Source organism: Dama dama, chromosome 20 (genome assembly GCF_033118175.1).
Source record: "Dama dama isolate Ldn47 chromosome 20, ASM3311817v1, whole genome shotgun sequence".
NCBI lineage: Eukaryota > Metazoa > Chordata > Mammalia > Artiodactyla > Cervidae > Dama > Dama dama.
Genome location: NC_083700.1, coordinates 84,633,511 through 84,647,154, shown reverse-complemented (window position 1 = coordinate 84,647,154; position 13,644 = coordinate 84,633,511). Strand labels below are relative to the sequence as shown.

Sequence of the window (13,644 nt, the reverse complement as noted above, 5' to 3'; positions counted from 1 at the left end):
CCAGTATTCTTGCCTGGAGAATCCCCACAGACAGACGAGGCTGGTGGACTACAGTTTATAGGTTCACAAAGAGTTGGACATGACTGAAGCGACTTAGCATATATGCAAGTATGCCTGAATTAAAGAACTATTTATGCTTATTAATTTTATTTTAAATATGATCACTAGGATATTTATATCCTGCTTACCTTATTTTTAAAGTACTGTCTGGCATAACTCTTCACTTGTAAAACAGTGCGACTTCCAATTAGCTTTGCAATTTTGGTCCACCTTCGGCCAAATTTAGCCTATGTTATCAAAATGGAAAAGAAATTGCTTTTGATTAGCTTAATTAATGTTCCAAATTACTGCCATATTAAAAAAAAAAACTAAAATGATCTATTTTTGTTTTCTAAAGCACACAAGTCTCATATATAGTTAAGACTCTTAAAATCAAAGCCCACAATCTTCTCTTTGAATCTTCCCTTCTGAAAGCCAGATGATTTAGAAATTTCTTTTTATAGCTACCTAAATGAAGATCCATCACTTCTATGTACTCCTACAGTATGTATTAGTATTATACATTATGATGTTCCAAAATTAAGGATAACTCAACAAAAAAGTGCACTGAAAGGGAGATGGGTTGTATTTTCTATTTTCCAATTATAGAATCAATTGACTATGTTCCAACACTAATTTCAAAAAAATTTTCTTACTCAGATTCCATATTAAAATATCTATTACATATTCTAACTTTTACACTGTTCAGATATCACAGTAAACTGACTTAAAAGACTGAATCACAAATAAAGTGATCTTCAACCAACACCTCCCTACATCCCTTCACTTTCAAAGGCTGTGCACCTACTAACATCGAAGCTGTGAAGGGAAAAACTGAGAACTTGAGGGAGCTCTGGTGTGTTTTCAAGTACAGACAGGAATGCAGTATAATTTTAAAGCTAGACAGTATTTTTAATTATCAAGGCTATCATTTGATACATAAATCTCCTTTACATTATCTCTAACACAGGATACTCTCCATTTCCCAAAGAAGCTCAACAATCTTTTTTGAGATTTCCTAAAACTGTCTAAAGAAAAAAAACAAAAATAAAAATATAACAACTCAGAGAAGTTGATCTCAGGGCCAGATTTACATGCCAGAGAGTCATGACTAATGGCAATAAATTGTCCTGACCTAAATGATAAACCTTAACCTACATACTTATTTCTGGTATTCAACAGAAAATCTGACATATGGACAATTTCTTAAAACTGAAAGTACTTCTGAGAAAAATCAGTAAGTATAAATTAATAACTTAAGATAGTTCTTAACTAACACCTGAGATCAACTTCCTGAAGATTTAGTCATCTGTATTATGTGCTAAGGGCTTCCCAAGGTGGCGCAGTGGTGAACAATCTGCTTGCCAATGCAAGAGGTACAAGAGAAGCGGATTTGATCCCTGGGTCAGGAAGATCTCCTGGAGAAGGAATCGGCAGCCTGCTCTAGTACTGTTGCCTGAAAAATCCCATGGACAGAGAAGCCTGGCGGGCTACAGTCCACTGGGTCACAGAGAGTCGGACACAGCTGAGTGACTGAGCACACACTGTGTAAAGAAGGCAAACGTGTAATTTGGTAGCATGAAGCACTTTTGGAAATAGGAAAGATCTGGATAATGTGTGACTAGTTAGGATTCTAGGGGCTCGGGCACTATGAAAATTGGAGAGGGGACACTAACAAGAGAAGCAAAGAAAACATTCACCAATTTAAAAATAGAGCAAAGGGACAAGAAGGAAAAAATCTTCCATCATTCAGTACCACATAATTTCCTACTCTCAAGCCTGAGAGAATTCAGATTACAAGCAAATGTTACTAATGGGTTACCAAGGCTGAAAATACAACCAATGGTTCCATGTATTTTTGTGGGAAAATATTTTAGGTTAAAAATATCTCTTTATATATACACAGATAGATATAGATATCTACATATGTACCTAAATAAAGACACTTGCTTTTATAGGGACAAATTATCTGTGGAAGGATTCACAAGAACAGGTGACAGGCAAAGAAAACTAAAGGTGAGATAGGAGTCAGAAGGAGACTTAACAGCCTACAACTTTAGGTGCCATTTGAGTTTTGAACCATGGAGCTAAGCCTCTATAACTACCACCAATATCAATAATAACAACCCCAAAATTCATAATCCATTTGTGTGTATATTCTGATCTTTGATAATGGACCAAACACCAAAGTTGTTAGCAATCTTAAATATACGACTGGTTAATTAGATTATAGAAATGATAATCACACAACAGACTAAAATATCAGTATAGAAAGCATCAAAAGTAAAGGAGAAAAATCTCAGGAGATATAACCCTCAAAATAGTTTCTGTAATTTTTAAACTATGTTTCAATTTGCATTCATGAATACTACATAATATCACATAAATATTCTACATATATAATATATAAATATATATAATTTCAAAATTAATTAATATAATATTGGGTAATATGTACCTTAAAGAAAAAAATATAATCTACTATAGACAGTTAAAAAAATTCCTGCATATTTTGTTAAGTTTCATTAAATTAAGGCACTTTCTCATAATTAGAAACTTGTGTATATTTTTTTTTCCATTATGCAACTGTGGACATTTAAATAGATCTCAGTGAAACATTCATGCAAAAGGAATGTTTCTGGTCTTTAACTATATCCACTAAAATATTTAGATTGTGTGCACAAGTGTCAAAATTGGAATTGAAAAAAACTCAGCTGATCACCCAGACTGTTCCAAATATACAAGTTTTTTCCCCAAGAGAAAAGATCAGGTAATTAAATAAGTTTGCCTTTCAATCCAGGTGGTTGGTAAAACGTATAAAGATACAGTACAATTTCTTGGGTTTTATTAGTACCAAAAAAGGGGTGAAAAATTATCTAAAATATTGAGTCAAGTCTATCAATATTTTAATATTTTAGTAACTTAAGTATGAGTTAAAAGGAATTCTCTCGTACTACACTACAAACATAATCATTCTAACTAACTACATCATTTAACTACAGAAAAACTATAAATGTGATTACTGTAATTAAAATGAAATTTTCGGTCTCTATAAATTAATTTAACCTTATAATTCTATCAATATTTGCTTCTAGAATTATTTCACTATAAATTAAAAATTGCTCTATTTACCAGCCCTTGTTCAAACAGCTCTTTTTCTTCTATCGTCCACTTTACTGAGTAACTGGCTGGTTTTGTAGGAGAGTGTACCCTGAGGGGAAAAAGAGGAATTGCAAAAAAATTTCTGAAATGGAACATTCCATATTTATGCAGCTAAAGGTTATAGATAGCCATGGGCTAAACTTAATACTTTTTGAGTCTAAGAATTAAAAAGAAGAAAAAGCAGGCCACAGCCTCCACCTGGGGGACCAGATTTACCCTGTCTTATATACTTCTCTAGCTCAGGACAGGAGCCCCCAAAGACATAATCCTTGGCTCCGAGTGAAGATAACACTAAAAGACATCAAAGGAAGTCAATGTGATAACAAATAGGCTTCTTTAGATTGGACACAAAGCAGCAAATGTTAACACATCTCCAAAACCTGAGAGGCTTGTCAGAGATAAAACCGGCTCCAGAAATATCATCTGATTCTTCTATGTAAATCTATGTAAATATCAAGCCGGAAAGGAGGCAAAAGTACTATGACATTATAATTATTGCTTTTGAAATGCAGGACATTAAGAAATTAAAAATAAAATTGAGATGAAGCCAACTAATTTAACTGACGTGAACCATTAATCTTTTAACTTCAGTTTTTAGTTGTTGTTGCTTGTTCAGCAAAATGCAAAAGCCAAAGTCTGTTCAGTGCTCAAACTCTAGGTAATTACAAGTCTACCCTCTAAGGGATTATAAACATGCAAACTTAGAAACACTGAATAACATCAAACCTTCTTCAATTATAGGGAAAGGATGTTTATAAAACAGTTAATACTTAATTTCTCTAGATAATTTTTAAAAACTACAAATTCAAATTAAAGTTTTATTTGAAACAACTGAAAATTAACTGACAGGGCAACAGAAGTCAAGTCAATTCATAATTTATGAGAGGGCAGCTTAAAAAAATTTCCCCACAAATCCCTAGAAAACCACCTTTTCCATAGTTTAATAAAATTGCCTATGTAGGGCCATAAAGATTCTGACAAAAAAATAATATAACAAAATTATCTTGTAACATTCCAACATTTGTAGAAGAAATTTTGATTTTATATTTTTGTAAATCCAAGGTCAAGAGGATTTTTCCACAGGCCAACTATAACTTCTTGTTTAATTTTCCCATTTTTAACTAATCAAGAAGATTTTAAAGTATAAAACATAAGTACATACATGATTTTTGCTGTTTTCTGCAGACTGCACCACATGAAAAAAGAAAATAAGGAAGCTTGTGAAGTTTTTAAAAATACAATTCAGACTTTTAAAAGTATTATAAATTGATTTTACCTCTTCAGGTATTTTTTGTCATCTTCCTTTTGATCAAGCCAGAATTTTCCTGGAAGTGACTTACTGGATAAGTAATATCTGTATAATTATTAAAGAAACTTTTAAAACAACAATAAAGTCCTATAAGTTCTTATGCAATCTGTATAAAGCAGGCACTCACATATCCAGAAAGTCACATTTAAATTCACGTGAAACCAATTCTTCTTAAAGAATTTTCCAGGTGTGTAATAATTATAACAAAAATGTTTATATCTTATAGGGTTTTTATCTGGATTAAATATTACATGTGAAGTCACACATACACAGTACCTGCACAAAATGTGTACTACCTAAATGCTAGTTTCTCGTTCTTCCCTATTACAAGTGGCTAAGAAAAGATATATCCTCAATGTTTTATTTAAATCTTTTCTTCCTAACACACATGGAGAATTAACAGATGAATCTGATTGGTCACCCAGGATAATTCAGGAGTATCTGCTTTCATGTTTCTGAGGGTAATAGAGAAGAGTTTAGGGTTGTTCTCTACCCTAACAAATAAAACGAATGTCTGGGTCAAATCTACCTCTCAGACTTATTAAACCTAGCCTATACTGTTATACTTTTAGATTCTTCACTTAACAAATATTGACTGTGTATCACGTACATGAGGCACCATAGTAGATACTAGGTGCTGAAGGATAGAAGAAAACATTATCCTTGTTTATCCAAGAGCTCACATAGCTTTTACTATCATTATTTTGTTCCCAAGTCTGGAAGTGAACCACTGACTACCTAAATATTCATTAATCTAGAATGACACTGTTCAACACATTGGCCAACAGCCACATGTGTAGCTACTGAATACCTGAAATGTGGTTAGCACAAACTGAGATGTACTCTAAGTATATAAAACACACGCTGGGTTTCAAAGAGTATAAAACAAAGAATGCAAAACATCTCAATGTTTACATATTAAATGTTGAAACATATTTTAAATATACTGGGTCAAATAAAATATTATTATAATTAATTTCCCGTTCTAAACATGGCTACTAGAAAACTGTAAACGACATATGTGACTTGCACTATTTTTCTACTGAAAAGCAATGATCCAGGCTATAGCTGTAATGATTGGGGAGAGTTGGAGAATAAGAAAGCCTAAAAGGGGTTTACCTATGATAATTAAAGGTTCACAGACACCCTGAAAACAACACAGCAATAACTGGGAGTAAAAGGAACAGAAATTCTGGCTTAGAAAGGAGATTTTAAAAAAAAAAAAAAAAAAAGGAGATAAAAATCCATGAAACACAGATGAGTTGAAAACAAACCACTCACTACTTTAATGAGAGTTATATTAATAATCTTTATAAATCAGAAAATCAGAAAACTTTTTATTCAATCCTTTTATTTTACATGTAAAAAATATAGGAGTTCCCCAAAATTTAAGTTGTAAATATCACAAACAGATGAAAGAAATAGGGCAAGAAGCCAGTGGCTGAACTGTGAATAATGACCTACAACTTCTAGGAGAAAAAAATATTCATTCTATAGTTTTGTGCTTTTTACTTAGATTGCTCCCAATAACACCTATAAATTGGTAGAATAAGATGTGATAACTTTTACATATTCTGAGTCTTTGGACAAATTAGTATCTCATATAACTGAAAACAGGAGGTCTGGACTAGAAAATCTGGACTCCAACTAAGGATTCTAGATGATTTAAAACACTCTATGGGAACTCCCTGATGCTCCACGGTTAGGACTCCACACTTCAAGAGGAAATGGATTCAACCCCTGGTCTGGGAACTAAGATCCCACAAGTCATGTGGCATGGCAAAAAGATAAAAAATAAAAACAAAACAACAACAACAAAAAAAACTCTGTTATATCTGTTCAATATTAAGGTAATAAAAAGAGTTGGTTGACAACAGAAACTCAAAAGTATTGGGTCAGATCTCAGACTTAGTGGTAAAACAGAATAGGTAGGTGTAACATTATATACTAGAATTGTATCTAGCAACTAACAGTGCTAGATAAGTTTTGCATTAATGGATTTTTAATGCTGAAATCTTTACTTTCCTCATAGTCAATAAAGGATACTCTTCTTCCAACAACATTTTCTCAATGACAGCTCTGTTCTCTTCACTGATGGTGCTATCCAGAGTCCAAGGCTATTAAAAAAAGGAAGAATAATTTTTTTTATTTACTGCTTTTTGAAACCAACTTCTGTTTTGTTAAATGAAAATATACAATAAAATGATTACAAACAATAAAGCTACCATTTACTGAGCACGCAGACATATCTTTGGACTCCCATGATACTTGATATGAGATAGGCATCACTATTTCACAGATGCATTGATAGAAGCACTCACTAACGTTTCAAGAGGGAAAGAAGAGACTTGAGCCTTAGATTCCTAGGCTCTGGCTCCTACTCATGATAAAGTAATAATGGCTATCCAGTATGATAAACTATTAAGATACTATTAAGATTTTGCTAGATACCTCACCTGTTAATATTTCCAAAACTCACCACAATTCCTTTTTTCCCCTTAAGCCACAATCTCTCCATACTTCTTTTTAACTCTTAAAATGTAAACATTTTCAGCCAAGTCTCTTTTCCAAGCTCTATTTAGACTGTTATAACTAACTACCCACTCAAAATTTCCACTTGGATACCTAACAGGCTTCTTAAACTTCACATAGTCAAAACAAAATTTACCAAAACATAACTTTCACCAGCTTCTCTCCTGCCCTCCCAATTCTGTAAGCAGCATGACTAGTCACCAAGCTATTCCAGCCTGAAACCCAGGAATCATCCTGGATTCTTTCCTTTTCCCTCAATCCCCAAACCTAATACAATAAGAATTTCTACCACCAAAACATAATTCAAATTTGTCAACTTCTGCCACAACCTGAGGCCAAGCCATCAACAAATCTTGCTTAGATCCCTAGAAATGTTTCCTAACTAGTCTTTTTTATTTTCTTCCTGCTTCCTACTAGTATGTCAGGGCCATCATTTGCCTCCCCAACCTTGTCACAGCTGTCACCTCTCCCCCTTTCCTACTATATTCTAGATACTGGGTTTCAACAACAGCCTTTGTGCTGCTGTTCTTTCTGCATATAGTATTTTTCCTCTACTCTTCACATTCCTACTCCTATTTTCAACTTAAATGTCACCTTTTCAGTTTCCCTCACCATGATTATCTTGATTATCGTTGTATTCCCCAAAACCTGGCTTGGTGTCTGGCATATAGTAAGTACTCAATAGTTGTTCAGTCGCTAAGTCGTGTCTGACTCTTGTGAACCCAGGGACTGTAGCCCGCCAAGCTCCTCTGTCCATGGGCTTTCCCGAGCAAGAATACTGGAGTGGGTCGCCATTTCCTCCTCCAGGGGATCTTCCTGCCCAGGGATCAAACCCGCATCTCCTACAATGGCAGGGGGTTCTTTACCGAGTCACCAGGGAAGCCCAAGTACTCGATAAATAACTGTTAAATGAAGAAACGAACCAGGCAACAATCCCCATATTTTAGATGAAGAAACTGAGGTTCACAAATCTGAAAACTGGTAGAGCACCAATTTGTACCGAAATCTAGCTGGCTCCAAAGTTGTTTCCCAGAAGGCCATTTTTTCCAGTCAAAAGAAAAAAGAATAAATTCCTTCTATTTTTAAGTTAAGAAAAATGTTTCACTATATTACCTCTGTGACCACTGAGAACTAGCACCAAGTTAAAAAAAAAAAAAAAAAAAAAAAGAGATACTCTGGGCTCTGAGTAACAGCTTAATATACCTGATATTTCCATAAAATACTTACAATAAGACCATTCTCAGTTCTCCATGATGAATCAAGATAATGATCTTGTAAAACAGATGCTGTATTTTCATCACTTCTGTAATAATTGAGAAAATAAGTATGAAAGTGAAATTATACCAGTTAATGAATATAATTTACACAGCACAGTGACTGACAGCTTTCGTATGTTAAACAAATATTTAGTTCCTTTCTCCATCCTATTTCAATTGCTAAACATCATTTGTTTACTTCTGTTTCTCAAGAATAAACAAATCCATAAGGAAAAAACTACCTCCAAACAGCAACCAGACACAACATATTCTGTGGCTATGAACCAACACTTCAGATTTCTTTTGATGAATATGCACATCTATACAGGAATTCAACTTTCTGACTCTTTTGGTTATGTCAAGGCTGTATACTGTCACCCTGCTTATTTAACTTATATGCAGAATACATCATGAGAAACACTGGGCTGGAAGAAGCACAAGCTGGAATCAAGACTGCCGGGAGAAATATCAATAACCTCAGATATGCAGATGACACCACCCTTATGGCAGAAAAGTGAAGAGGAACTAAAAAGCCTCTTGATGAAAGTGAAAGAGGAGAGTGAAAAGTTGGCTTAAAGCTCTCAAAATTCAGAAAACTAAGATCATGGCATCTGGTCACATCACCTCAAGGGAAATAGATGGGGAAATAGTGGAAGCAGTGTCAGACTTTATTTTGGGGGGCTCCAAAATCACTGCAGATGGTGACTGCAGCCATTAAATTAAAAGACGTTTACTCCTTGGAAGGAAAGTTATGACCAACCTAGACAGCATATTAAAAAGCAGAGGCATTACTTTGCCAACAAAGGTCCGTCTAGTAAAGGCTATGGTTTCTCCAGTGGTCATGTATGGATATGAGAATTGGACTGTGAAGAAAGCTGAGAGCCAAAAAATTGATGCTTTTGAACTGTGGTGTTGGAGAAGATTCTTGAGAGTCCCTTGGACTGCAAGGAGATCCAACCAGTCCATCCTAAAGGAGATCAGTCCTGGGTGTTCATTGGAAGGACTGAAGCTGAAGCTGAAACTCCAATACTTTGGCCACTTCATGGGAAGAGTTGACTCATTGGAAAAGACCCTGATGCTGGGAAGGATTGGGGGCAGGGGGAGAAGGGGATGACAGAGGATAAGATGACTGGATGGCATCACCGACTCGACGGTTTGAGTACACTCTGGGAGTTGGTGATGGACAGGGAATCCTGGCGTGCTGCAATTCATGGGGTTGCAAAGAGTCGGACAAGACTGAGTGACTGAACTGAACTGAACTGAAAGCATGAAAGCCACCCATTAACAGTACCACTCTCAAAATGGAAGAAAAAGCAAGATAAAATAGAAGAAACAAAAGAAAATACTTGAAGGAGGACAGTACAGTGAAGAAAGCTAAGAAATCTGATGTTTTAACTCACATAACAAAACTTGAGTTATCTGGGGACTTTTCTATGTCCATGAGGGACTCAACTTTGTTAATTCTCAGCCTTTTAACTAATTAGAACTCTCTAAAGTCACACTTAAGAGAGTCAGTTACTTCCACCATTTAGATGGGGAAACAATGGAAACAGTGAGAGACTTAAGTTTGGGGGGCTCCAAAATCACTGCAGATTATGACCACAGCCATGAAATTAAAAGACCCTTGCTCCTTTGAAGAAAAGCTATGACCAATCCAGACAGCATATTAAAAAGCAGAGACATTACTTTGCCAACAAAGGTCCGTCTAGTCAAAGCTATGATTTTTGCAGTAGTCATGTATGGATGTGAGAGTTGGACTATGAAGAAAACGGAGCACCGAAGAACTGATGCTTTTGAACTGCGGTATCGGAGAAAACTCTTCAGAGTCCCTTGGACTGCAAGAAGATCCAACCAGTCCATCCTAAAGGAAATCAGTCCTGAATATTCATTGGAAGGACTGATGCTGAAGCTGAAACTCCAATACTTTGGCCACCTGATGCAAAGACCTGACTCATTGGAAAAGACCCTGTTGCTGGGAAAGATTGAAGGTGGGAGGAGACGGGGACAACAGAGGATGAGATGGTTGGATGGCATCACTGACTCGATGGACTTGAGTTTGAATAAGCTCCGGGAGTTGGTGACGGACAGGGAATCCTGGCGTGCTACAGTCCATGGGGTCACAAAGAGTCAGACACGACTGAGCAACTGAACTGAAAGTCACACTGTTCACTTCATATGAATAGTTAAGTTTGAGGAGGCCCAATCTGTGATATAATTAAATTTAAAATTTGCTTCTGTATGTTTTGAAGTTATAAGAGTTTCCTAGTTAGTGACTTTTCCCAGTCTATACTTCTTACAAACTGCTATACCTCTTAGAAACTGCTATAATACAAAGTTTATTGTCTGTTTCATCCATTAAGAATGTGAGTTCCATAAGAGCAAGGACTTAGTTTGGATGAGTGCTATAAACCTGGAGCTAGGCATATAAATGATAATCAATATTTGTTGAATGATTGAATGAACAGGTAGGTGGGGTATGGATCACACAGGTCTCTAGGGAGTTGAGAGTAACATCATCAGATCTGGATGTAAGAAAAGACCTCAGAAAAGACTAGAAGAGGGTCAAAGAGACAAGAAGCAGTTAAGAGGGAGTGATTACATAGATACTAGAGAAGTGACAGTAACTTAGACCTAAAACACAAGCAGTGTGAATAGAAAGAAGTGAACACATCTGAGAGGATACTCAGAATCAACAGACTCTCTGATAGGAGAGAGGTAAGGAAAAAGGTTAAAATCCAGGTCTCTCCCCTGCATGACTGGGTGCATGGTGCCATTTATTGAACTAGGGAACTTGAAGAGGCAGGCTGGGTAAGGAAAGTTTCTATAAAGTGAGACGGAGGAGCTCGTGGATCACCCAAGGGAAAATAGATTCAGGAAAATGGATAAATGGATCTAAAGATCAGGAGAGAGATTTGAGCTGGTGACAGATTTGGGCAATATCAGCCTGTTATTAGGTGGAATTTAAGATTAACTCTCATTTGTGTGGGTCAAAATTGGCAGAACATTGGGAAAATTTCATATGGTCCAACTTAATAGATAGAAATTTAAGTCTTGAGAGATGGACTGTATGGTTAGTAGGAGTCTTATGACAAAAATTCCTTGGAATACTATGATTTAAAGAACAAGTAGAAGAAACAGAGGATAAGAAAGAATGGTAGAAGGGAAACAAAACATTTCAATGCATCTTCTAACCTTGGTAACCAGCACTTAACAAGGACTTAAAAGTGTGTTTTCAATTAATCTTCAAGATATCATGGTCAGCTATAACTGAACAATTCAGAGGGGCATCTAAGTGTTTACTCACACCAAATTCCACATGATTAGAGTACCAACACTAGGAAGCAACTGTCACTAGACTGTAATGTTCATGCTGCTCTACAGAACTGTGTGAGACAATGACGACAACCATGAGGAACCAACAACTGGTTACTGGTTTCATAAGACTAATGTGACTATAAGTGCCACCAGTAGACTTTGAGCTCAGACAGAATAATAAGAGAAAGGAAAGAAAAAATAAAAAGAGTAAAAAAAAACACAATCGTAAAAATAAAGAAAAACCCTTGGAAAAAGGGGAAGAATCAGTGCTCTCAGATAACCTTTAGTGTTTCCAAGGGGAACTCATCTCTCTTGAACTTCAGGTAAGAATCCCTCACACTTATTTCATACACTTATTGTGGAAAGTAAACCAAACCTTGCAAGCAAAAGCACTTGGTCAAGATTAACTTAATCTACACCAATGTGAAAGATTGTTATCAAAGGCTTTCTGTTCATTTGTATAGACATGTACTGTTTTGCTTAACATTTGAAGGAGACTTAGTTACTTCTCATTTTTATAGTGTTTTAAGTTCAGGAAAACTTTAAAGGGCTGTATTTCAGTCCCTCATGGGCAGGGTTGGTGCTCTTCTTCACAAATTTACAAAGGTGCTATTATTAGGTTGGATCATGTGAAATTGTTATTTTACAGGTCAAAAATGGTCTAAGCCTCACAATTTTACCTGGCTCAATGTAGAGACTTCTAATGAATCTGTTCATAATTATAAGCAACATAGCTGGCTGAGTTGAGAACTGAGGTCTTTTGATCCTGACCAATGTAGGCCTCTTCTATCATTTTTTAGTAATAGAATTCTGAATTCTGAAAGCACATCTTTAAAACCGCATGTATCTATTTCTTTCTCTGCAAGCAAGGAGTCAAACAGCTAGATGTCTCAAGCTGGAGGCTGCTTTCTAAAACTCACACTGGCCTGCTCTGCAGGAACTAGTACTAAATGGTGACCTCGCACTGGGTCCTCAAAATACCATCCGTGGGTGGGACGGTTAAGAACACAACACTTACAGAGCACCTCTTACACTAGAGCACATCCCCAAATTATTTCATTTGATCTTCACAATAACCGTATGAGGTACATAACATGACAGTCAGCTTACACATGAGTTGTCTGAGGCCCGAAGTCACACTGCCAGTAACTAGCAGGGTCAATACACAGCTGTCCAACTCTTAAGTCCCACTCCTTTCTTTTAGATCACGCTGCCTGTCGGGAAGTTTTTCACAACTATCCCTACGTAAATGAGGAAACCAGAGGCTAGTAGGGATAAAACGACAAGCCCAAGGTCACACGGCCTGTAAGCGAGGGAACAAGAATTCCTAAGCTCGGTTCCGTCCAGGGACCGCCCTTGTTCTAATTATTTTTTGGGCGGTGGCAAGGGGGCGGGTTCTGGGGTGGCAGTAACGGAAGAAGCAATCTAATGTGCTAGGCGCGCGGTCAGCGCCCTCACAGGATCCTGCCAAAAGGGCTGTCCCACGCTAGTCTATACGGTACCCGCCCTCTGGGTTCAAGAGGAGCCAACAAACGGGATGGGCGAGGCGCGCCTCTCTGGCCGGCAGGAGACCCTGGCCCAGAGGATGGTTTTCCACTCCCCCGGCCCTCGCCGGAACCGCGACCTTTATAGGGTACCTCCTCACAGCCGTGCCCACCCTGGTCTCTGCAAGCCCAGTCTCTACCGCTCACCCAGACTGTGCCGCCGCTGGCACTACGTCCCCCTCGACATCCACATCCGCCTCTTCTGCCGCCATGATGGGACCTGACCCCAGCCGTCCTCCCGACAGATCCCGCGAGAGGTGGAGGGCCTGAAGGCGGGGCCATGTACGTCATGGGGCGGAGTCGACGCCTAGGCCAGCTCCTTCCACGCTGTGGAAGCGGGGTTTCAGAGAAAAGATGCTAAGGAGTTCTGGAGTTCGATCCTTTTGGCTTTTGTTGAGGAGTAGCTCAGTGCTAAAGAATCCGGTTGCGATAGGCCAGTTCGATCCCTACATTGGATCCTCTGGAGTAGGAAATGGCAACCCACTTC

The 13,644-nt window shown here is 37.3% G+C and overlaps 1 protein-coding gene across 3 annotated transcripts in view; it reads right to left on the bottom strand.

The window, feature by feature from the left end:
• The window catches only part of MYSM1 (Myb like, SWIRM and MPN domains 1), a 44,821-nt gene extending 31,407 nt beyond the window's left edge, over nt 1–13,414 (bottom strand). For 2 of the 3 annotated variants that reach the window (XM_061121758.1, XM_061121760.1), the window contains exons 1-7: nt 13,305–13,414; nt 8,270–8,345; nt 6,557–6,627; nt 4,478–4,555; nt 4,364–4,387; nt 3,172–3,250; nt 189–287 (exon numbers count right to left, since the gene is read on the bottom strand). In XM_061121758.1, coding sequence (XP_060977741.1) covers nt 189–287; nt 3,172–3,250; nt 4,364–4,387; nt 4,478–4,555; nt 6,557–6,627; nt 8,270–8,345; nt 13,305–13,369 — 492 coding nt within the window. In that variant the 5' untranslated portion in view covers nt 13,370–13,414. The remainder of the gene's footprint in view (nt 1–188; nt 288–3,171; nt 3,251–4,363; nt 4,388–4,477; nt 4,556–6,556; nt 6,628–8,269; nt 8,346–13,304) is intronic. The other variant, XM_061121759.1, reaches the window with a different exon arrangement.
• Between the last annotated feature and the right edge of the window lie 230 nt (nt 13,415–13,644).